The sequence below is a fragment of the Bos indicus x Bos taurus genome, chromosome 18, assembly GCF_003369695.1.
Source record: "Bos indicus x Bos taurus breed Angus x Brahman F1 hybrid chromosome 18, Bos_hybrid_MaternalHap_v2.0, whole genome shotgun sequence".
NCBI lineage: Eukaryota > Metazoa > Chordata > Mammalia > Artiodactyla > Bovidae > Bos > Bos indicus x Bos taurus.
Window position 1 is genome coordinate 11,727,748 of NC_040093.1, and position 23,955 is coordinate 11,751,702.

A 23,955-nucleotide genomic window follows, 5' to 3' on the forward strand; every position below is an offset into this window, starting at 1 on the left:
AGAATTCCCGGTGGTCCAGTGGTTAGGACTCTGCCGAGGAGGGTCCAAGTTCAATCCCTGGTCCAGGAACTAAATTCCTATAAGCCAAGTGATGCACCAAAAAAAAAAAAAAATATATATATATATATATATATTTTTTTTTTAGTGGAGCTATAATTGACATAGAATACTGTATGAGATTGTATTGTAACTATGATAATTTGACACACAGTGATCTGTACATACAATTACACATTGCAGTGTGATTACTACCACTATCTTGGAGCACCTCCATCGCATTATGTAATTATCATTTCTTTTCTTGTGGTGAATAAAAATATTAATATATTCACTGTAAAAGGCCACCAGTGCCTGGTCCCACCCTCCAATCCACAGGTCCTGGTGGCATGGCTCCAGAGTGGGGCTGGAGCATTAATGTTTGTCTTAACAAAGTTCCTGGACGATTCGTATTAGAACCACTGATCTAATCACAAGTGCAGAGGCCACTGGCCAGCTCTGTCTCTTTAAAAAGGATTTGTTTTCTCTTCTCTGACCCTTTCTGGTATTTAATTTCTCCCCCTCTCACAATCTGCCTAAACCATCTCACCAGCCAAGAATGTGAATAATGTGTTTCAAATATTTTCAGTTCCCATTTAAGCCCATTTAATGCTTGTTCACTGCCAGCAGGCAGACTATCTTTTAGACTATCAGCCTATTTGAACTCCCTCCCCAAGTTTAACCCCCAATCTGCCTCTCCCTCCATAAAATCCAAGCTCTTCCCAGTGGGAGATGAAGGAGCAGAGGGCAAGAGGGGCCTGGCCCAGCAGGTCGTGTAGTCATGGTTTTAGTAGGGGGGCAATGGAAAGCTGTGGAAGGTCTTCCCCTTCGTGGGAGGGTTTAAGCTGGAAGAGACATCACTAGATGCTCATTTAAAACATCTGGGGAATTCCCGGGTGGTCTAGTGGTTAAGACTCCCTGCTTCCAATGCAGCAGGCATGAGTTCAGTCCCTGATTGGGGAACTAAGATCCCACATGTGTGATGAGGGGAAAAAAAGGAATCCTACAGAAGTGAGTTAACTGGGTCGTTCAGGCTTGGGGTCTCCCATGACCTTGGGCTGGGGCCAGGATCACCCAAAGATTTGATGGGGGCTGGAGGGTTCACTTCCAATTAAATTCAATCGTGTGGCTGGCATGCTGTTGCTGGATGTTTGCAGGGAGCCTCAGTTCCTCTCCACGTGAGCCTCTCCGCAAAGCTGCTTGAGTATCCTCGAAATGCAGTAGCTGGTTTCCCACAGAAAAGGTGATTAGAGAGAACAAGGTGGAAGTCATAAAGGACCTAAAAGATCCAGTCTTGGAAGTCACACTGTCACTTCCACAGTATTCAACTGGTCACACAGACCAGCCCTGATGTGATGTGGGGAGTGACTGTATACAAAATGTGAAGATCATTGGGGTCATCTATTCTTTTAAATTTACTTGGCTGCAAGAGGTCCTAATTGTGGCAGGTGGGATCTCAACCTGCGTTGAGGGATCGAACCTGCGTCCCCTGCATTGCAACGCGGATTCTTAACCACTAGATCCCCACGGAGGTACTGTGTGTTTCTTTTCATTAGATGCACTTTGTAACCTGCATCTTGTGTTCAAAATAAATAATATTTTTAAATTAAAAAAATTATGCAGTGAGAAAATATTCAGTGCCACTGGTCAGTGTTCATTATTGACTGTTACCTGAAAAAAATTAAGTTGTCTAACGGCAATCTTTTACACCCGTCTAGAAAAAAGACGGGATAGGAATACAACAAAATATTACCAGTAACCGTTCATTGGTGGGATCAGTGATGAGTTTTACTTTCTCCTTTGGAGTCTTCGAGATTTTGCAAACGTTCTACATTAAGTACCACGAGTTTTGATTTTTTGGCCGTTAGAATTGTTATTAATAAAAACTACAAGTCCCGAAAGACATTGCGCCTCCAGCTTCTGAAGACAGGCCTTCCCTCGATGCAATGAACGCTGGGATTCGCAGTCCATCCCCGAAGCAAGGTGGGACGCACAATACCGGCACAGATGACAGAGGAGGGATCACCACCATTTCGACCAGTGAACAGTGCGTACTGGTCCTGAGTGGCGCGTGGACAACCAATAGATAGGCGGCTAAGCCTGAGTGACGTGTACTTCAGCCTACGGGCGGCCCATGGGGCGGGGCGGGGCTCGGCGACCGTAGTGCGAACCATGGGAGGCGGCTGGTGGTGGGCTCGAGCCGCCCGCCTTGCCCGACTCCGCTTCCGGGGGGCGCTGCTGCCGCCTCCGCGGCCCCGGAGCGGGGGCGCTAGGGGGTCCTTTGCCCCTGGCCATGGCCCCCGCGCTGGGGCTTCGCCGCCCCCCGTGTCCGAGCTGGACCGCGCAGACGCCTGGCTTCTCCGGAAGGCGCATGAGACAGGTCTGGGGCTGGAGCTGGGGTCAGCCTGGATGGGAGACGGGGTTCCGCCTAGCCAACCTGCCCGCGCGCACGAGTGGAGGATGGGGGTGGGATTTCTGCTGGAAACGGGGCTCGAGCTTAGAAGGGAGAAGGGCTTCCGTGTAAGCGCAGGGAAGCGGCTGGCCGTAGGAGCGCAGTCTGTGCGCACAGGAGAAGGGCTTGCGGATGGGACGGTGGGTCTGGTTTATGGGTTGCAGTAGAAATTGGAGAGGTTGGTCGGGCCAGGACAGGGAGGCTTATCCAACTGCGCTGTCTAGATGGGAGAGGCTTCCAAAGAGGGCTACGGGCGGGGGAGTTGAATGCAAGAGGGGGCCTGGTTGGAGGGGCCAGTTAGGGTTAGGGGACCACTCTGCATAAGGCGGGAGCGTAGAGCCCCACAGAAGAGGAGGGAAGTTCCGGATTGGAAGAGGGAACAACCAATAGAAGAAAACCTCTCGACTGATTGGAGGGCGTGGTGCCCTTGGCTTAGGGGGCGGGGCTTCATGTGGGCCTTGGAGGTCCTGATTGGAGAGGAGGTCAAGGTACAGGATGGGACAGGGGTTGGGGGGATTGTAACCCGACCAGTCCCGCTAGTGGCATACCAGGGACTTGAATGGATGTGAATGACATCGAGGAGGAGCATACCCACCAGCAGTGAGGTTTCAGAAAGCTGAAGGGGAGGCTGGAGAGAGGCCTGGGAAAGGGGGGGGGGGGGCGGGTAACAATTTGTTGGGATGTGAGAAAGAAGTGGGGCGGGGCGAGCCCATGGGGGATACACGTGTGGCAACGACGTTGACCCACATGGCCTCTTGGGATCTTCCTGTCTTGATTTGTTGTTCAGTCGCTCAATCATGTCTGACTCTTTGCGACCCCATGGGACTGCCAGCGGGCCAGGCTTCCCTGTCCACCATCTCCCCAGGCTTGCTCAAACTCATGTCCATTGAGTCGGTGATACCATCCAACCATCTCGTCTTCTGTCACCCCCTTCTCTTCCTGCCCTCAATGTTTCCCAGCATCAGGTCCTCAGATTCAGGTTCTGAATTTTGATCCTAGATCCTCCTCAACTCATGTCTTGCATCTTTGGTGTTGCAAAGTTTGGGGTGGGGAGGGACTCGGAGATGGAGACGTGAGAGGGTTTGGGGCAGATAGACTTTGGTAGGTGGGCCGCCTGGACAAGGTGGGGATTTAGGGCCGCACAGGGTGGTAGGATGAAGAGGCACCCCTCGGTTGGACTATCCGGACTGGGGGGTTGAGGGCAGGGTTTGGGCTGACGCTGACTTTTCTGCCCTGCCGCCACCCCCAGCCTTCCTCTCGTGGTTCCGCAATGGCCTCCTGGCATCGGGCATCGGGGTCATCTCCTTCATGCAGAGCGACATGGGCCGGGAGGCTGCCTATGGTGAGTGTAGACCCCCTGCACCCTGAAAGTTAGACTCTGTCCTGCCCCACTCAGTCATCCCCCCATAGTAAATGAACCCCTCCTGCTTCCCCCACCAGAAGTGCCTCCTTCATTGGTGAGTGTCCTCCTCCCCACCTCATCCCTACCTCATTGGCACCGGACCCACCAGATGGGGTGGCTCAGGGCAGGGCTGTGGGTCCGTGCCCTTTCCAATTTGACTTCTCAGCAAAGATGTGGGTCCCTGTCTCAGCCCCTCATGCTGCCCCGACTCCCATCTTATCTTTGCTCTCAGACAGGCCTCCCCCCTCCAAGCCCTAGCCACCCCTTCTGATTCCCTCTCATGTCCCCAACCTTGGCTCTGTACTACCCCTCACCCTGCCCTTGAGTGCGCCCCATCCCCTTTCTAATGCCACCAGGGCCCCAACCCCCCTGGGTCCCCAGGATCAGGCTCCCTGACCCCGGTCCCCCTCTCTGTCCCACAGGCTTCTTCCTGCTGGGCGGCCTATGCGTGGTGTGGGGCGGCGCCTCCTACGTGGTGGGCCTGGCGGCACTGCGGGGGCCCATGCAGCTCTCGGTGGGGGGCGCAGCCGCGGGCGTGGGGGCCGTGCTGGCTGCCGGCCTGCTCTGGGCTTGTGCTGTTGGCCTCTACATGGGCCAGCTGGAGCTGGATGTAGAACTGGTACCCGAGGATGACGGAACCACCGCGGCCGAAGGGCCTGATGAGGCAGGCCGGCCTCCACCTGAGTGAGCCACGGGGAATCGGCCGGGCGCTGGCCAGCCTGGCCCGGAGGACCAGGACATTAAAACCTGACCCTTCCCGCATTCCAGATTCCGAGTGGTGGTTTCTTTGGTGGGGATGCTGAGCCAAGGGGGAGGGGAGGGGAGGGGAGGGGCAAGGGGGGCACGTGGAGATAATTAAGGAGGAAGGAGAGAGGAGGAGCTCCGTGGCCACAGAGCGGGAGCAGATGTTTAATTCACAGGGGCTGAGAGCCCTGCCCCCTGTCCCCTTGGGGTCCCCACCCGTCCTCCCTGTCCGGCCACGTGGAGGGCTGTCCGAGTCCTCAGTCCCCCTTCCGCTGCACCCTGGTGCCCAGGGCCCCCGGGTAGGGCAGGCCCAGGGCGGGGTAGAAGGCCTCTGGGAGGGCGGGGCCCGGGCCCAGCCTCTGCAGGTGTGGGTACGTCAGGCCCAGCTCAGCAGGGCCGTAGCGGATGGTGCCTGGCGCGCACAAGCCCCGCAGGACTGGGGGCAGGAAGCCGGTGTGCAGGAGGGAAGGCGGGGGGTCCCCAGGAGGCGCCAGGCCCCACGGCCCCACCAAATCCTGCTTCAGGGCCCCCGCCCGGATAACGGACGTGAACTCGGGCCTCGTTGGGGCCAGATGGCCCGACGGCTCCTCGTCCTCACTGTCTTCTGGGTCTTCTTTCTCCCCGGGGGCGGGCTCCACTTTGATAGGTTTGCCTCGGGGCTGGGGGGCCTCGTCCTCCTCCGGGGGGGCGGCCTGCTTTCCTTCCACTGGAGGCTCTGGCTCTGCAAGAGGAAAATTTGGAAGGGTGCTGTCCTACTCATCCCCAGCCCTCAGCCTTCCCATCTGTAGAATGGGGCCACGTTCCATGGTCCTCCGCTGGGGTGGTTTTGTCCCTTCAGGGACAGTTGGCCAAGTCTGGAGGCATTTTTGGTCGTCACAGCTGGGGAGAAGGATGCGCCTGGATCCGAGGGGGTGGATGTCAGGGATGCAGCTAAATACCATACAGTGTGGCAGGCTGGCCCCCACCACAAAGTGTGACCAGGCCCCAGAGGTCAGAGGCTCCGGTCTGGACCCAGGCCATCCAAGGGGACTTCCTGTGAGGATGAACGTGTTCATATCTGCACTGGCCACCTATGGCTACTGAGCTCTTCAAATGTAGGGAGTACGACTAAGGAAATGGAACTGAAACTACTTATGATTATTCTGTGCCACACCGTACGGCCTGTGGGGTTCACCAAGCGAGTATTAAACCCAGGCTCGTGGCAGTGAGAGCCGAGAGTCCTAACTCCTAGATCTCCAGGGAACTCCTGAGTTTGAACTGTACTTTTACTGTAAATAGCCTCCACACTGGACAGCACAGGTCCCGGAGGCTGCTCAGGGCCTCCCAGGGGCTGGGCTGGGAGGTGGGGCTCACCTGTGGGCTCTGGCTCCGGGCTGGATGCATCCTCACGGGCCGCACTGGCTGGAAGCTGGAAGGCATCCAGAGGTGTCTGCTCCCCCTCAGCTTGGCTGGGAAAACACATGAAATTGGGAGCTAGGGGCCCAGGCCACCCAGCCTCTGGGGACGGGAGCCTTCCTCCTGCCCACCAGTCTTTTTAGTAGACTTCCCCTCCCCCTCTGAGAGCAGGCACCTCCCCCCACTGCAGTGACTGGGGACCCCCCGGCCCCCGCCACCGGAGGCACTTAGGCCTCATCATTGGATCCCAGACTCCAAGTTGGTGTCTAGACCAGCTTGGCTGTGTCTCCTGAGGCCAGACCTCTGCAGGATGTCACCCTAAGTATCCCCTTGGGCACCGCATGCTCATCTGACCTCAGCATCCTCCTTCCAAACCTGCTGCTCCTCCCAGAGACCCAGTCCCAGGCCCCGCAAAGCCAGAGATGGCCTGGTGGCTGCCACCCCCTCCACCCGTGCTGCCTGGCATCTCCCTGTCCCTAGGCTTCCAGCCCGTCTTGTCCCACAGACAGACCTCCATCTTCATAGCAGCCAGAGGGTCCTTTCACAAAGCCATTTTAACTGTGACTGCCTCCAGCTCTAAACCCTCTCACAGTTCCCCAGTGCCCCACCACCATCCTCAGCTTCGTTTCTGGGGACTCTACTCCAGCCCAGAGCGCTCGCTCCCTTTGGTTCCTCAGCTGGGTCAGCCGGGACTCTGAGCTTTGTCTGTGCTCGGCCCGGAATGTCCTCCCCACCTCTAGTTTCTTTCCATCAGTTGTTCTGTCCCTCTCCTGGATATTGCCTGCCATGGCCCCCCAGTGCCCCAGAATCCACCTAGGCCTGAGGCCACTTGGCATCTGTGTTTCTCCCTAGAAGAGACCATCACTTCCTCTCTGCCTCCTGCAAGGAAGGTCTCTTCTCCTCCAGGCCTTCACTCTCACTGGACTCCATTGCCCTTCATGTTTTTACCACCTCACCCCCCTAGACTTGTCTAGCAACCCTCCCTGAGAGCTCCCACCCAAAGGTGGGAAGAGCTGGCAGAATCTTCTGGAAGGAGTTCTGAGCTCCTCATGGGGAGAGGGGGTGGGCAACCCTCACCTGAGCACATAGCTGACCCAGAGCACATGGCGCTCTCCAGGGCTCTTCCCACTCACAGCCACGGTGGCCACGGACTGCAGCCACACGAAGCCCCCGGCACGCTGCAGCCAACGGTAGTAACCGGTCATCACTTGGCCCTTGTCCAGCACTGGGCCCAGCCCAGGGACCAGGAGAGACCGGAAGGGATGGGGTGGGGTGGGATGGACAGAGAGAGACAGGTGGACAGGGAGACAGGGGCAGAGAGGGGGCGGGTGATAGGGAAACAGGAAGGGTGAGATGGTGGGGAAAAGAGAAAGGCAGAGCATGGAGAGGGAGACAGAGAGAACCCAAGTCAGAAAGACTGAGAGGGAATCTGGCATCGAGGCCCCTGGAGTTTGAAGGCTGGGTCAGAGAGACCCCAGTCCCCATAAATCCCACCCCCCGCCCAATTCCTGAGACTTTGCTCAGGGACGACTCCCTTGCTGCTCGTCCTATGATGAGCTGGCAGCAGGAGAGACCATGGTCAGCCTCAAAGAAGGACTTCCAGGGAGCAGGGTGGTGGGGTGCTCAGGTCTAGGGTGAGGGGTTCTCACGGTCCAGGTGGCTTTGGCGGATCCTGGTTGCATCCTGTCCATGGACAAACTGGTAGCAGCTGCGGCCCACTAGCTCCGAGGGCCCCAGGTCCATGTGGTCACTGACCCTGAGGGCAGGGACCAACAGAGAGGTGGGGAGAAGGGGTCCGCGACCATGGGATGGGGAGAAGGGGGCAGGGTTGGTTCTGGAGTCACTCAGCGCCCAAACCCTGGCTCTGGAGTACTCTGGGCTTCAGTTTTTCCCCCTTAAAATGGGCGGGAAAATATTTAAAATAATAGTGTACCCTTCTAGGGCGGCTATGGGCATTTGAGCAGATGGCATTCGTGGGTGTGGGGTGGCCCCGGGCACTCCGGAGACCCCTGAATTGTGGAAACGATTTCGCTATTTATTGATAATTCCCCCCCCCCCCCACTGCCTTGTGCGGGAAACAAAGTGGATAAGAGATGAGAGACCAGTGACGCAGAAAGAAAGAGGATCAAGAACAGCTGAGCTCTGCAGGAGGGTTCCGCGAACCGAGGACCTGGCCTGGGAACAGGACACGGCCCCGCCTCCATCCCAGAAGCCCCGCCCCAAGGCCCCGTGTCGTCCTCATAGGCCCCACCTCCATCCCTGTAGGCCCCGCCCCATCCCCGCAGGTCCCGCCTTCACTCCTCTTACAGGCGGTCCTCCGCCGCTTTCTCGCCTCCCGCGTCTCCCCAGGGCCGCAGCCTCCTGACCCCTGGCCTCTTTGACTCCCCGCCCCCCCCCTCTCCCGTGCGCCCCCATCGGCCCACCTCTGACCCCAACCCCGGTACCTGCTCTCACAAGCAAGGATGGTGAGACCCAGGCTGAGTCGGAAGACGATCATGTGTCCGTGCAGCGGCAGCTCAGCCAGTGGAGCTGGCGGCAACGTGTGGCCGAGGGCCACGAGGCCCAGGGCACGGGCCCGAAGGCGGCCGGTCACGTGGATGACCTGTGTCGGGGGCGGGGGCAAGGCGGGGCCCTTGGGCGCGGGGACCACAACCTGGCCACAGAGCCTGACTCTGACCGTCGTCCCCAGCCCCTGGGGCCCCCGGGAAATAGCTGGCAGGAACACAGGGTTGGGGAGGGGACACGGGAGACAGACGCTGGGCGCGGAGAGCTCACACCCACCTTGTACCCCGAGGCCTTGACATGCAGCCCTCTCTTGGTGAGGGTGGATTTCATGCGGATGAAGAAGGAGCGCTCCTGGACCCGGGAGGACCGGGATACCTCGGTGGGACTGGCCTCTGGGGCGGAAGGAAGGTTATGGGGTCCGGAAGCGGACACACACAGGCTTCCCCAGCCCTCTGCAGACAGAGGGTCATGACCACAATCACTCTGACACACCTGATGGTTCTACAAGCCTGCTGACACCTTAGAGTAAGCTCCCCTCCTTCTCACCGGCACCTCTTTCTAAAGCTCAGATCTGACCCTATACCTCTGCTCTGAACCTGCCATAGCTCCCTAGTACCCTTGGGAGAAAGCCCAGCTATTCACCATGGCCTAAGTCTGGCAAGCACTACCTTCTAATGACATGATTTCTAGCCACAACCTCCAGGTCTCTGTTCAGACATCTCCGCCTCCAGGAAGTCCTCCCTGACCCCCAGGCTGGGTCAGCTGCCCCTCTGGGGTCTCTCCTACCCCAGCCCTGCCCACTCTGGGCCATCACTGCCTGGGGACAGTTCAGTCTCCTCCACTGGACTGTGAGCCTCGGGAGGGTGGGGCTGGGGCTCTAGCCACCGCTGTGTCTCCAACCCTACCCAACAAAGGGCTGAGCACAGACTGGGGGCTCCGGCTATCGGAACAAATAAGCCTCACAAATACAGATTATTCTATAAACCCTGTGAAGCAGTCTTATAAATAGGCTTACACCCAAATAACCCTGTCTGGGCCTCAAACTCAGGTGTAAATATAATCACGCTTGCCAACAAGTCCCACACGTGTCACAAACATCTCCCAAGCTTGCAAACACTGCTGATAGTTGACGGGATTTTCCTTTAAAGCAAACCCCATACAAGAAAAGCCTATTTATGAGAAAGACAACCTCAGTCCCCCAATATCCTAGAGCTAAAAGGAACTTGCAGTGTAGTCTCCAACAACCTCCCTCCCCAACACGGAGTGGAATTTTCCACTGGAGAGAAGGGTTAGAAGCGCAGACCCTGAAGTCAGACAAACCTGGGCCAGAGTCCAGCTCAACCACTTACATCTGTGTGACCTGGGACACTTAACCTCTCTGTGCCCCAGGTTCCTCCTTTGTAACATGGAGATCATCAGTTTCTGCTTAGTGAGTTTGTGGTTGGGATTTAATAAAATTATGTCCTTAAGGGCAGGGCACGTGTAAATGTCCAATAAGCACGCGTTGTAAATAATAACCCACAGGCACCCGCCTCCACTCTGCAGTCAGAGGGGGTCTTTCTAAAGCTCCAGTCTTGGGGATTCAGGCATCTTTAGGTAGCTTAGGTAATTTTAGGGAGCCACGTCTTACTCCTTCAATTTAGATTCTGACTCATTCTACAAAAACTTGCTTTGCCACAACTCTTAACAAGAGTGTTTTTGTTTAAAGAAGACATATTTGGAGACATTGTACCCAGTGTCCCTCAGGCCTCTTTTTTGGGGGGCCCTGGGAATTACCGATCTCAGGCGTATCCGCAAGCGAAGAGGAAGATGAGGAGGAGGAGGAAGAGGAGGGGACGGAAGGTGGGGTTGGGGGTCCGGGGGTCGGGGCCCGCAGCCCCAGTTGCTCCAGCACCTCGGAGTGGTCCCCAGGATGGATGTAGTCGAAGACGCTGCTGCCCGTCAGCTCCACCTGCCGGCGAAGGAGGGGGCGTGCAGGGGACCGGTGAGGGGAGCGCCGTCGCTAGCCCGCCTTATAAGCAGGTATGTCTCATGCCAGTCTTGTGTTTTCATTAGAAAAATAAAAATTACTTAAACTTTGTAAAAGGAGAATATAAATTTAGGCTCTTCCCGTGCCCTCTCACTTCAAACCCAGAGATTACTAAGGATTTTCTGCCCCTACCTCCAGTATGAAGAAGCTGGGGGGAGGGGACTTCCCCTGTTGTCCGGTAGCTAAGACTGCGCTCCCAATGCGGGGGCCCAGATTCGTTCTCTGGTCAGGGAACTAGAGCCCAGGTGCCACGACTAAGACCCAGTGCAACCAAATAAAATAAAAGAAGCTGAGGGGAGGGGGTTGGAACGGGGGTGTCATAGCCTCTGTTTACCCAGTTCCTGCTTACTCACTCTCACCCCCATACGGCAAACAACTGCGCCCTGAAATGACTCACAGGATGTCCCAGCAGAAATGGAAATCGACACAAGCAGTGGAATGGCTGTCAAACTCTTTAAAGTGTTAGAACCTTTTAATTAGATTTTTACATTCAGTTCAACCCGCAGATTTCTCGCAGCGGTCCCCTCATCTCCACGCGGTCCCCGAGCCGGCAGCCATCTTCTCCCTGTGTGCTCCTCCCCAGAGTCCTCCCTGGCTTTCTTCCCTTCAGTCCTCACACACATACCCCTCCATAAGGTACTCCTCGGACCATGGCCCTCCTCTGCTCAGAAACCTCCCATGCTCCCACTGCCCCCAGGTTTGGGGGTCGCATGCTTCCCTCTATTCTCATTAAGCACCCCCCACGCCACACACACACAAGCTTCCAGCCTTCCCTCTACTCTTATCCTTTCCTTCCTCTTGTCCATATTCCCCATTCAAGGTCTTCCTCTTCCAGGAACCTCCCTCCAACAACTCACTGAAGAGCTGCTCACAAAAGCCAAAAACCAATGCACTGAATTTTCTAAATTTGCCATTTGTCAAAATCTCTGTAAAAATGCTAAAAGTTGGCAGCAATTTGCATTGATTGGATTGGCAAGACCTAAGATGCCACAAGGAGCCAGGACTCCGGGGATGGGGCTTTGGGCTTCTCTTTGCCCTCCTTTCCCTCTCAGACACCAGCTTCAGGAGCTGGAGCAGAAACAGTGGGTTGAAATCAAGGCAAAATGCAAACCAGTCAACTCAGATGCCCCCCAAAATCCTCCAAGCTGGCAAAACCTGAGTCCTCCCAATACGAATGGCTGAAATCCTTTACAAGTGTCAAGAATAGGGCTTCCCTCGTGGCTCAGTGGTAAAGAATCTGCCTGCCAATGCAGGAGACTCAGGTTCGATCCCTGGTCCAAGAAGATCCCACATGCTGCAAAACAGGTAAGCCTGTGCACCACAACCTGTGCTAATAACCACAGGTTCACCACAACTATTGAGCCCAGGCTCTACAGCCTGAGGATCACAACAACTGAGCTCCACACACCCTAGACCCTCTGCTCCACAACAAGGGAAGCAATCGCCAGGAGAAGCCCATGCAGCACTGCTAGAGTAAGTAAGCCCCGCTCTCCACAACCAGGGGAGAGCCCAGACATGAAGAGCCAGCACGGCCAAAAACAATAAGTAAATAAAGTTATTTGTTAAAAGTGTTAAGAAGAAACACGTTTTGGTAAATATCAGTACATTTGGTGACCACTCACAGGCAAACTTACCTTTCTGCTGATTGGCTTTCTTCAAATCAACCTATTACTTTAAAAATCCTCCTCTGCATTTGGTGTCATGTTTTGTCCCAAGGAACACACTTTGGGACCCTAGGAGCCCATCCTTTTTTTTCATGCTGGTTTGGTGAGGCCAAGAGAGAGGAGGGTGGGCAAGGGAGATGGCAGCTGAGCTGGGCCAGGCAGCCTGCTGCGGGCCCCTTACCTGTGAGAGACCCAGATAAATGGAGACTGTCTCTGAGATGTAGAGGAACTTCCCTTCCTGGTTCAAGGCAAATACGAAGCCGTCCAGGGACTAGAGTGGGGAGAGAGGGGGGGGTGGTTTGTGGGTAGAGGAGGACACGGCATCTATAAGAGGTTCTGAAATCTGGATCTCTGCTTGCGATGGGTTAATCCGGGGTAAAGAGTTTCAGTGGCCCTAGGGAGGAGGAGGAAGAAAGGGGAGCCCCAGCAGCCTGCCTCCCAGTTCTGGGGCTCCCCCCAGGCTGAGGCTGGAGAGAAGAGTGCCTTTCTCCCAAGGCTGCCACCAGGTGGCAGCAAGGAGCAGCAGGCGGGGGAGGGGCCTCACCTGCAGGATGTGTCCGCCCAGGTGCTGCTCAAAGACTTCGGAGACCAGTGCCACGGGACCCCTGCGGCCTGGGGCTGGGGGGAGAGTGAGGGGTAAGGCTAGAGCCTACTGGTTTGACCCCTGACCTCTGGGAAGACCCCCAGGGAAGCAGGCTACATATCTCCCTCTCTCGTCCCCAGTCATGAGGCACTGGGGGGCCTTGTCAGGGAGAGACCCAGGGTGTGAGAAGGGACAGACTGAGACACACAGAGACAGAGAGACACCAGGAGATACAGAAAGGGATTCATTCATTCATCCATTAAGTCCTCCAGCAAATGCCCTGAGCATCTGCCCTTCACTGGGCAGTGCTAGAGACAGAGTGGGTGGTGACCAGGACACCCATCCCTGCCCTCACAGGGTACTCAGTCAGGGCAGATATCAATGAGCAGGAAACTAACAAATACAGAACTATCATTTGTGACCAGTGCTAGGGAGAATTGAATAGGTGGCATGAAATAAAGAAAAATGGGGTAGGGCCTGTTGAAGGAGGGGCCTTTGAGCTCAGACCTGAAGGATGAGAATGCAGCAGAAAGGAACCAGAGAAAAAGAGACAGAGAGATAGGGACATAGAGAGACACTGAGAGACAAAGATACAAATAGATGGACAGAGATACAAAGGAATAGAGAAAGAGATAAGGACGTTACAACTCAACAACAAAAGGATGAGGAGTCCAGTTAAAAAATGGGCCAAGTCAGGAAACGCAAACAGGGGCTCTGTATCAACCTAGAGGGGTGGGATGGGAAGGGAGATGGGAGGGAGGTTCAAAAGGGAGGGGATATATCTACACCTATGGCTGATTCATGTTGAGGTTTGACAGAAAACAACAAAATTCTGTAAAGCAATTATCCTTTAATAATTAAAATTTTAAAAATGGGCCAAAGAGGAATTCCCTGGTAGTCCAGTGGTTTGGACTCAGCGCTTTCACTGCTGAGGGTGTGGGTTTGATGCCTGGTCAGGGAACTAAGATCTCGCAAGCTGCACAGCACAGCCAAAATCAAAATCGGGCAAAGGATTTGAATAGATGGTAATCCAAAGATGATACACAAACGGCCGATAAGCACATGAAAAGATGTTCAACATCATTAGTCATTAGCAAAATGCAAATGAAAACCACAATGAGAGACCATTTCACACCCACTAGGATGGCTAGAATTTAAAAAAAGAAAAGAAAAGAAGTGTTGGCGAGGATGTGGGGAAATCGGAAGCCCTGTGTGTTGCTGGTGGGGATGGGAAACGATACTGCCAGTCTGGAAAAATAGTTTGGCGATTCCTCAATAAGTTAAATATAGAATTACTATTTGTTGTTTAGTTGCTCAGTCGTTTCAGTCTTTTGCGACCCCGGACTGTAGCCCTCCAGGCTCCTCTGTCCATGGGATTCCCCAGGCAAGAATATTGGAGTGGGTTGCCCTTTTCTTCCCCAAAGAATGACCATATAACCCAGAGATTGCACTCCTAGGTACATATCCCAAAGAACGGAAAACAGGTGCTCAAACAAATACTTGGACGTGAATGTTCATAGCAGCATTATTCCTAATAGCCAAAAGGTGGAAACAGTGCAAATGTCTACTAACTGCTGAATGAATAAGTAAAACGTGCTAAATTCATACAGTGGAATGTCATTCCGCCATAAAAACAAATGGAGTCCCGATCCACGCTGTAACAGAAAGCAACTTTGAGAACCATTATGCTGAGTGAAAGCAACCGAACACATGAGGCTACATAGTGTAGGATTCCATTTATATGAAACACCCAGCACAGGCATATCCAGGGACAAGAAGCTGATTAGTGGCCACCAGGGGCTGGAGGGAGGGGCGGGAGAAGCTGGGAGAGACTGTGAACCGCACAGGGCTTTAGGAGAGTGATGAGCATGAACCAGATAGACGCGCTGGCTGCACGCTGTACAACGGTGAATGTCATGTTACATACATTTTACCCCAATAAAATTTTTAAAAGAGAGAGAGAGCGATATATAGACACAGAAATTGAGATAAAGATAGACAAAGACAGAGAGATGTGATGAGATGGAAGGACAGGGACTTCCCCCGAGGTCTGGCGGATAAGACTTCCCATGTCCAATGCAGGCAGCATGGGTTCGATCCTTGGTTGGAGAGCTAGGATCCCGCAGGCCACCATCAGTACAGAACATTTTAAAAATAAAAATAAAGAGACGGAGAGACGGAGGGAAAGAAATGCACAGAGAGACATACGGGGAAAGTGGCAGGAAGATACAGGTGGTGAAGGAGACGGAGGCAGAGACACAGGCCGTCCATCCCCCCAAGAGTCAAGAGCAGAGGGCTCCAGACATCCAGGCTGGACCTTGCAGAGAACGACTCCCCAAGGGGCCTGTGCCCAGATCGGGGAGTCAGTGGCCTCAAGGGTCCCCAAGCACCCGGCTCCTGCTGGCCTGAGGATCCAGGTCTGGGGTCAGTCACTGTTGCCCCCTGTCTGTGTGCCCAGGGACCAGTGCCTTCACTTCTCTGGGCCTCAGTTTCTTCCTCTGTCAAATGGGTTTGCTAAGAGGACTGGCTGATCCGTTAGGGGATGTTGAGCATTCATTTCGCCTAGGGAACAGAGAGGGCCTACCAGGGGCGGGCACGCAGCAGGTGCTCCCGAAACAACCTGGGATCAGTATTAATAGCCTGATTACTATTGTGATTTCCAGACCATCAAAACACCAGGCGGCGGACCGCCACCCCCCTCCCCCCCAGTCAGGACGCAGCCCCCAAGCTCCACCCCAGCTTGGCCACGCCTCCTCCCTCAAGGAGCGACCCCCGACACCCTCACGGCTGTTCACACCCTTTTCCCACCCCCCCGCCCCCCGCCTGGAGTTCCAGGGACAATAACTGAGGGGTGGTGGTGATGATGGGGACCCCTCCCCCGAGATACAGCAGGAACCAGCCGGGTGACAGGCGGGAACAATGCTGGCTGCTAATTGTCGCAATTTTCCCCTGTCATTTTTGCTAATTCCTTCATTTTCCCTCTCACAGGATCAGCCCAGGTCAGACTGAACGGCTGCAATTAACAGCGTTAATGGGCACGTCGGGATGGGGGTGCGTGTAGTGGGGAGGGCTCAGCCACTCGCTCTTCCCCTATCCTGTCCCCTGGGTCTCTCCCCATCCCTGACTGAGGGGTCTTTGAGGGGTCTTATGGCTCCTAGCCCCATCCCGCCCCAAGTCCACCGACTCCCCGCTTCCTCCTTCTCCCCTCCCCTCCCCCGTCTCTCCCAGAAATACCTCAACCCCTGTCCCTCCCAGATCTGCTCCTCGTTCACGTCCAAACCCCAGCCATCATTCACTCTTTCAACAAACATTTGCTGCATTTCCTATCAAGTCAGCCTCCCCTGGAATAAAACTGCCCCAGTTGTCATCTTCCCTCCAAACCAGAGGGGGCGCTGAGGGGCCGAGGGGAGAAGCTAAGGCCTCACCCGGGGGTCCCGCCCCCACCGCCCATCCTCAACTGCCCTGAGGGCTTTGCTGTCCTAGACTAGGGGGGATAAAGGGCTGGGACTTCAGGAACTTGTAGCAGTCTGGGAGAAGGAGCCCCGCTGCCTTCATCAGAGTGCCTTGCTCCTGGAAGCAAGCCTGAGGCGCTGGAGCAGGTGCATTCCTGCCTGTACTTTCCTTGGCTGCATCTGTGAAATGGGTCTAGGGCTGGAGTTGGGTGGGCTCATGCATGCACACGGCACAGCCAGCTGCTGCTGCTGCTCACTCAGTCGTGTCCCACTCTTGACCTCATGGACTGTAGTCTGCCAGGCTCCTCTGTCCATGGAATTTTCCCAGAAAGAATACTGGAGTGTGTTGCCATTTGCTTCTTCAAGGGATCTTCCCAATCCAGGGATCGAACTCGTGTCTCTTGTGTCTCCTGTATTAGCAGGTAGATTTTTCACCGCTGCACCACACGGGAAGCCCCCACCCAGCTCCACAGCTGCCCAGCAAATATTTAGTGGTCCCTCACTGCGTGCAGGGTCTATTCTAGGCTCAGCAAACACGGTGTTGTAGGGGAGAAACACAACAAACAAGAGAAGGGACTCCCTGGTGGGCCAGTAACTAAGACCCCGAGCTCCCAGTGCAGGGGGCCTGGGTTCTATCCCTGGTCAAGGAACTAGATCCCACATGCTGCAGCTAAAAACTGGCACAGCCAAATAAATTAACAAATATTTTTAAAAATTAAACAAGAGAAATAAGAAATATGTAATAGCAGGTAACAATAAGTATTATGTAAAGAAAAAAGACAGAAAAGGGAGAAAGGGAGACAGGAAGTGCTGGGAGCAGGGGGTTGTAATTTTTTGTTTATTTGGCTTCACCGGGTCTTAGTTGTGGCATGTGGGCTTTTGTTGCAGCATGTGGGATCGGGTTCCCTGACCAGGGATTGAACCCAGGCCCCCTGCAATGGGAGTGCAGACTCTTAGCCACTGGACCACTAAGGAAGTCCCTTTTATTTTTAATAGTGTGGTTGGGGAAAGCCTGACTGAAAAGCCCACATTCTAAGGGAATGTGGGTTCCTGGTGGAAGCATAGCAGGTGCAAAGGCCCTGGGGTGGAAGCAGGCTTCTCTGAACAGCAAGGCGGCCAACGTGGGGCAAGGGCTTGAAGTCATTAGAGAGGTAGAAAGGTGACATTAGGGAGGTAGAGGGCAGGAGACCAGGTTTGTAGCTCACCTCCCAGGGCAGGAACTTTGTCCTGTTCTCTGCGATGTCCCCAGCCCCTAGAACACTGCCTGGCACAGTTGAATCAATGACAGTGAATGACTGATAGGAGATCAAAGATGTCTTCTCTTCAGACTCAGAGCCCCTAGGCTAGACTTCAACATTTGTGATCCCATTGTACAGATGGTAGTGTGAGGCCCAGAGAGAGGCCAAGCCCAGCAACCCAGAACCCATCCCTGGAGACCCACACATATGCCTAGTATGGTGATAGAGAAGGTGGGTGTCAGAGCCAGGCTACTTGAGTTTGAATCTCATCTGGGTCCCTTGTTGACTGTGTGACCTTGGGCAAACAGCATCACCTCTCTGGGTCTCAGTTTTCCAGTTCTATAAAACAGGGATCGAAACACTGCCTCCCTCTGAAGATTTCTAAGAGAATTAAGCAAGTGAATTTGGATTCAGTGCTCAACCCAGTGTCTGCGGCGTATATTATTACTAGTATTTTTGAGGAGAACGTGGGAGTCCCCCCTCCTTTAGAGAGCCTACATTGTGCTTTTCTCTGGCAACTAAGTCACTGGCCTCGGTTTCCCCATCTGAACTGTTGAAGCAGGTTCTTGGCCTCTTGCTGAAGACCCCGGGAGAACAGATGCCCCCATTTCTTAATTTTGGGGGGAGTCCACGCAGCTCCTCCCCGGCACACTGTCCTGCCCCACCTTCCCACCTACAGGCAAGGGGGTTGCTAAGGTCGGTGGTCTGCCCCCTCGAATGACCCATCCCGGCAAGCGGGGAAGGGGGAGTCCGGACGCCGGCGGGGCTCTCAGCGTCTCCCCCTCCCTTTCTCTCCCCGGGGCTTGGGGACAATAGACAAGATGTTTATCCCCCGCCGGCGCACATGTTGTTCGCGGTAATGACAGTAATCAGCGGCGCTAATGCCGCATTCTCTCCGCGCCAGTCAATTCGCCTAATTACCGCCTGGGAAGCCGGATTATTTAAATTTAAATGGTGATTTATTGCGAACTTAATCAATGCTATTTTCTCTCCCCCACCCTCCCCCCAGACCAGGGCAGGAGGGGAATTGGGGCCCCTCCAACCCCACCCTAAGGACAATCCATCTTGGGGTGGGGTGGGGGGCGCAGTTGCCTAGGATGCCCTGTCCCTGTTACCTGAGACCTCTGAAGAACACGATTCGCACACTTCTAGTAGTAAGAGTAAAGCAATAAAACATAAAATAGAAGTAATAACAATAACGTAACACTCTGTGTAATGAAGTCTGAATAATAATGAAAGTAGATATCTATCTATATATATATCTGTGTTTTACATGTTCTATATTTTAACATATTATAGATTGCATTTCCTTATCATGTCTTGGGGAGTAGGATGTCAGCCTGTCCAGGGCAGGGACTTTTTATCCAGTTTGTTTCCGGCTGGGTCCAGAGAGCTCAGAACAGTAGCAGGCACACAGCAGATGCTCAATAAACCTGCAGGTGCCCGTTGATAAAGGTTTCCCTGGTGGCTCAGCGGTAAAAAAAAAAAAAAAAAATCCGCCTGCCAATGTAGGAGACGCAGTTCGATCTCTGTCTGGGTCGGGAATATCCCCTGGAGAAGGAAATGGCAACCGACTCCAGTATTCTTGCCTGGAGAATTCTATGGACAGAGGGAGCCTGGTGGGCTACAGTCCATGGGGTCGCAAAGAGTCAGACGCGACTGAGTGACTAAACACCAGCCACTGATAACAGTAAGTGCTACACACTGGCTGTTTACTCTGAACCAGGTGTGTTTACGGTCTTTATTACCTGGTAGACCTTTTTCTCTTCTCAGCCCTGGGGAGGGAAGGGTCTTCATCATGATTTCCATTTCACAAATGAGGCACAGAGAGGTGAGGCGACCTGCCCGGGTGTCACAATGCTGGGAAATGGCCAAGCGGGGACAGGGACCTCTGTCTTACTGAAGCTCGCCATCTTACCTGCCGTGTTATTCTGTCCCCCTCCCGCAACCCAGGCTGGGAATTCAGACGCCAGAGTCCTTGTGTTCCCTCTGGGGTCCCTCCGGTATGAGTGTGGGGTGTTTCTTGCTCATTAGCTGATGGGAGGCCCGGGCTGGGTCCTCTCTGTCCCACTCATGCAGCTGCGGGTCTCCTTTGTGAGAATCATGAATCATTTCCTCTAATAAAAATAATAGCCCTTACTAGTGGCATGACCCCTGGTATGGCCAGGGCAGAATTCATGAAACCGTCCCTACCTGGTGAGCCCATTTTACAGATGAATAAACTGAGGCCTGGACAGCAGAAGCCGTCTGATAGCAACACACAAAAGGTCTGACTCCAAATTCTGTACTCCTTTCCTTTAGGGTGGAGGAACCTGGCCACAGCTAGCACGCAGCTCAGACCCCGAGTCCCCTGCCCCGGGGGAGCGCGCCAGGACCCCGCCCCCGCGCATGCGCACTCACCTAGGCCCGCCGGCGGCCCCGAAGACCGCAGCCCCCAGGGCGGCGCCCCGAGCGCGGCAAAGCGGCGCAGGCGGAGGTAGGTGACGCTGAGGCGCACGATGGACGCCTTGTCCAGCTGGCTGGAGATGGCTCCGGGCAGAGGGAGTAGCTTGGCCAGCTCGAAGAACTCCAGGTTCTCCTTTCCGCGCCGCGAGCGCGCAGCGTTACGGGACTTCTCCTTGCGCTGCGCCTGCAGGCTGGGCGGGCGGCGCGGAGGGACCGTCAGCGGGGCCCGGGGACTCCGGGATCGGGGGCGGGGGCCTCGAGAACGAGGGGAACGGGACGTTGGAAGTGGGTTCAACACTCTGGAGGTCGGGACAGAGCCTGAGAATGACTTCTCTGCCCAGCCGTTGGGCAGGACTTGGGGGTGTAAATGCTGGCGGGGAGGAGGAAGGAGAGGGGAGCGGTAAGAATGTTGGGTAGGAGTCCCGAAAAAGGGGGCTAGGAACCGAACGCCCAGTGTACGGTGAGTTGCAGAACCTCGGTAGAACAACTCCGGGTGAGAAAGTCTAGCCCGAGGGGGCGGGGCGGAAGGTGAGTGTGAATTCTCTTCGGATCCCGCCTTGGGGCGGGGCCACGGCCCGAGGGGCGGGGCGAAGGTGAATGTGAATCCTTGTCGGATCCCGCCTTGGGGCGGGGCCACGGCCCGAGGGGCAGGGCTTTGCTCACCAGGGTCCCGGCGGGGCCTTGACCACGAACCCCGGCAGAAAGTCCCAAGGGACGCTGCCGCCGCGACCTCCCCCGCCACCGCTGGGGTAAGGAGCCGCCATCTCCGCGGGGACCCGCTCAGGCGGGCTCAGAGCGGCCTGCGGGACTCGAGAGCCGCGTCTCCTGCAGCGGGAAGGAGCGGGAGGCAATGCTCAGCGCCGAGGGGGCGCGTGGGACACCTGGTAGGCAAACCAAGGTCCGCGGGGTGGGGTGCAGGGTCCCGGCGAGGAGCTGCGCGGGAGGCGGCCTCAGTTTCTCCTACCCGGAGGCCAGGCTACACAGCCCGCAGCTCTCACCGTGCTGGGCTCCGGGCGAAGCTCACTCAGGGTGAGGACGTGCCCCGCCGCCGCCTCCCCCGCGCCGCCCGCCAGCGCGCCCGCCTCACGCCCGCGCCGGGCCGGCTCCCGCATACCAATAGGCGCACGCGGCGCGCATACGGATCCGACCGGCCCGCGAGCTGCGTGCCAAGCATGCCCAAGCCGGGCGGGGGGCGGGCGCCTCGCCGGGGCCCAGGCGAGACCGGCTCCAGCCCCCAGAGCCCTCTACCCCGGGGACCTGCTCCCACCACAAGCCCATCCCGGGAGTCTGGTTTTCGCATCTGCGGTACGCCTATTTCCCAGGCTTGGTTAAAGAGATAGGGGCGGGGGGGACAGAAACTAGGGACCCCACCCGATGCTCTCCCCAGGGACCACCCCTCAACCCCTGGGGGTGATGCCACGTGTCTAGGCCGCCAAATCTCCGCAACCACAACTTCCTCCCTGAAGACCCCTGATGCAGCGGCCAGCTCCTCAGCCCCAGGTAGCCCTCAGGATGGATCCAGAATTCTGAGCCCAGGTGTCCTGGTATTCAGATTCCCCAGAACCGGAAACATGTTTAATTAGGTCTTCATTCCTCCAGGGCTAGGCATTCAGGGTCCAGCCCCGCTCCCCACATCCACGCCACCCCCAAGCCTCCCCAGCCAGGTCCCCCAATGCCCTAGATCTTGGCGTTCAAATCCCCCAGCCCCCTATTTCTCCAGGACCCAATCTCCGTGCGCCCGAGACAGGCATTCCGATGCCCTAGCCCCCAGGACACTGGAGTCCGGGTCCCCTTCACCTCCAGGACTCAGGAGTTCCTGTCCTCTCATACCTGCCCCCTGGCATCCCCTACCTGCAAGACCCACCGCCTCGTTACCTGACCGCGAGGGCAGGCTCCGGGCGCGGCGTGGGGCCGGCCGGGCGGCGCAGAGGAGCGGCCCCATAGACCCCGGGGCGGGCCGGGCTCGGCGGGGCGCGCGGGCTGTGGCGCTAGGCTCTCCGCGCCCGCCGAGGCCTCGCAGACTTGGATGCGTGGAGACAGCGCCGGCGGGCGGGGGTGGGGCCTGCTGGAGCCCCGCCCACGGAGTCTCCGCCCTTCGGTCCTGCCCAGCGTCAGCCACTCTGCTCTTTTCCACGGTTGTTGTTCAGTGGCTTCGTCGTGTCCGACTGTTTGCGACCCCATGGACCGCAGCACGCCAGGCCTCCCTGTTCCTCACCATCTCCCGGAGTTTGCTCAAACTCATGTCCATTGAGTCGATGAGGCCATCCAACCATCTGGTCTTCTGTCTTCCTCTTCTGCCTTCAATCTTTCCCAGCATCAGGGTCTTTTCCAATGAGTCGGCTCTTCGCATCAGGTGGCCAAAGTATTGGAGCTTCAGCCTCAGTCTCAGTCCTTCCAATGAATATTCAGGTAGAGGGTTCCAAGCAAGGGAGTCCTGGGCTGCTCAGATGTCTGAGCCCCCTTAGCCCACGAGAACGGGAACCTCGAAGTTGGCTTCCCCACCTCAAGAGGGGAACACCGGAGTCCAGGCTCTATCTCTATATACCCCACTGGAAGAAACTATCACCCCATTTTCCCTAAAAGTACTCAGCATCCAGCAGCTCCTCAGGACAAGGAGGGCACCCTGCACCCGTCTCCAGTAGGGGTGGAGACCCAGACGTCAACGTCCCCTCTAGGGACACAAATCCAGGTGTTAGAGACCCTTTTCCAGGAGAGAACTTAAGAATGTCAGCGAGGCCATCTGGACAAGAAGGGGACCTTGGTCTCAACAACCGTCCCCCCCCCACCCCCCCTACCCCCACCTTATAAGACCAGGATTTGACATCTAGACCTCCCAGGGACTGGGACACAGGTGTCCGAGGAACTTCAGAGATCAGGATCCTGGGGTCTTAGTTCCACCACTGCTCCCACGGGAACCCTAATATTGGAGCTTCCCATTAGACCATAAATGGGAACTAAGGGATTATAGTACCTCCTGTAGAGGTCTGGAGACCCAGGTGACCGAGCCAGTTCTTTTCCACTCTGGTAGAAAATACAAAACCTCTCCCTCCCAAGCCCCTTCAGCAGCCTGGCGTGGGGGTTTCCAGGCGCTTAAGTGCTCCTAGGGGGCTTCCCAGGTGACTCAGTGGTAAAGAACCCGTCTGCCAATGCAGGAGACATGAGAGACTCGGGTTCAATCCCGGGGTTGGGAAGATCCTCTGGAGGAGAGTATGGCAACCCACTCCAGTATTCTTGCCTGGAGGATCCCATGGACAGAGGAGCCTGGCTGGCTATAGTCCATGCGGTCAAAAAGAGTGGACACAACTGAACATGTGAGCATGAAGCGCTCCTAGGAGACCACAGTGCAACTAACGAAGCTGGGCCGGGAGTCTCAGGAGAGGCGAGTGGGCAGGGCTGGCAGAGAGCTAGGGTCTTCCTCAGGTTGGACGGAGGAACCAAGGCATACACCTCTGCACCCTCATGTGCACAGGCTGATAGGGACACTCTGTTTTTAAAAAATTATTTTTAATATTCCTTTAAAGAAGGCTGAGCACCAAAGAGTTAATGCTTTCAAACTGTGGTGCTAGAGAAGACTCTTGAGAGTCCTTTGGACTGCAAGGGGATCAAACCAGTCAATCCTAAAGGAGATCAACCTTGAATAAGGTTGATCAATCTTGAATATTCATTGCAAGAACTGATGCTGAAGCTCCAATACTTTGGCCACCTGATGCAAAGAGCCAACTCATTGGAAAAGACCCTGATGCTGGGAAAGATTGAAGGCAGGAGGAGAAGGGGACGACAGAGAATGAGATGGTTGGATGGCATCATCAGCTCAAGGGACATGAATCTGGGCAAACTCTGAGAGATGGTGAAAGACGGGGAAGCCTGGCATGGTGCAGTCGTTAGGGTTGCAAAGAGTCAGACACAACTGAGTGCCTGGACAACAACTGAACAACAATACAAAATGTATTTATTTACTTTTGTCTGTGCCGGGTCTTCATTGCTGCACGCAGGCTTTCTCTAGTTGTGCT

The 23,955-nt window shown here is 55.6% G+C and overlaps 2 protein-coding genes across 2 annotated transcripts; one reads left to right on the forward strand and one right to left on the reverse strand.

The window, feature by feature from the left end:
- The first annotated feature begins 2,181 nt into the window (after positions 1–2,181).
- TMEM160 (transmembrane protein 160) lies at positions 2,182–4,657 on the forward strand. The gene is made up of 3 exons (XM_027515371.1): positions 2,182–2,416; positions 3,738–3,830; positions 4,313–4,657. Exons 1-3 carry the CDS (start codon positions 2,209–2,211, stop codon positions 4,576–4,578), a joined length of 567 nt encoding a protein of 188 aa, XP_027371172.1. The 5' UTR covers positions 2,182–2,208; the 3' UTR covers positions 4,579–4,657.
- A 118-nt stretch (positions 4,658–4,775) lies between these two features.
- On the reverse strand, positions 4,776–21,961 carry NPAS1 (neuronal PAS domain protein 1). The gene is made up of 12 exons (XM_027515372.1): positions 21,797–21,961; positions 20,609–20,770; positions 19,901–20,136; positions 12,772–12,845; positions 12,409–12,498; positions 10,311–10,485; positions 8,811–8,926; positions 8,474–8,631; positions 7,679–7,785; positions 7,107–7,254; positions 5,988–6,082; positions 4,776–5,355 (listed from the first exon to the last, which is right to left on the reverse strand). The coding sequence occupies exons 2-12, from the start codon at positions 20,707–20,709 to the stop codon at positions 4,892–4,894; spliced, it is 1,764 nt and encodes a 587-aa protein (XP_027371173.1). The 5' UTR covers positions 20,710–20,770; positions 21,797–21,961; the 3' UTR covers positions 4,776–4,891.
- Positions 21,962–23,955: the final 1,994 nt, after the last annotated feature.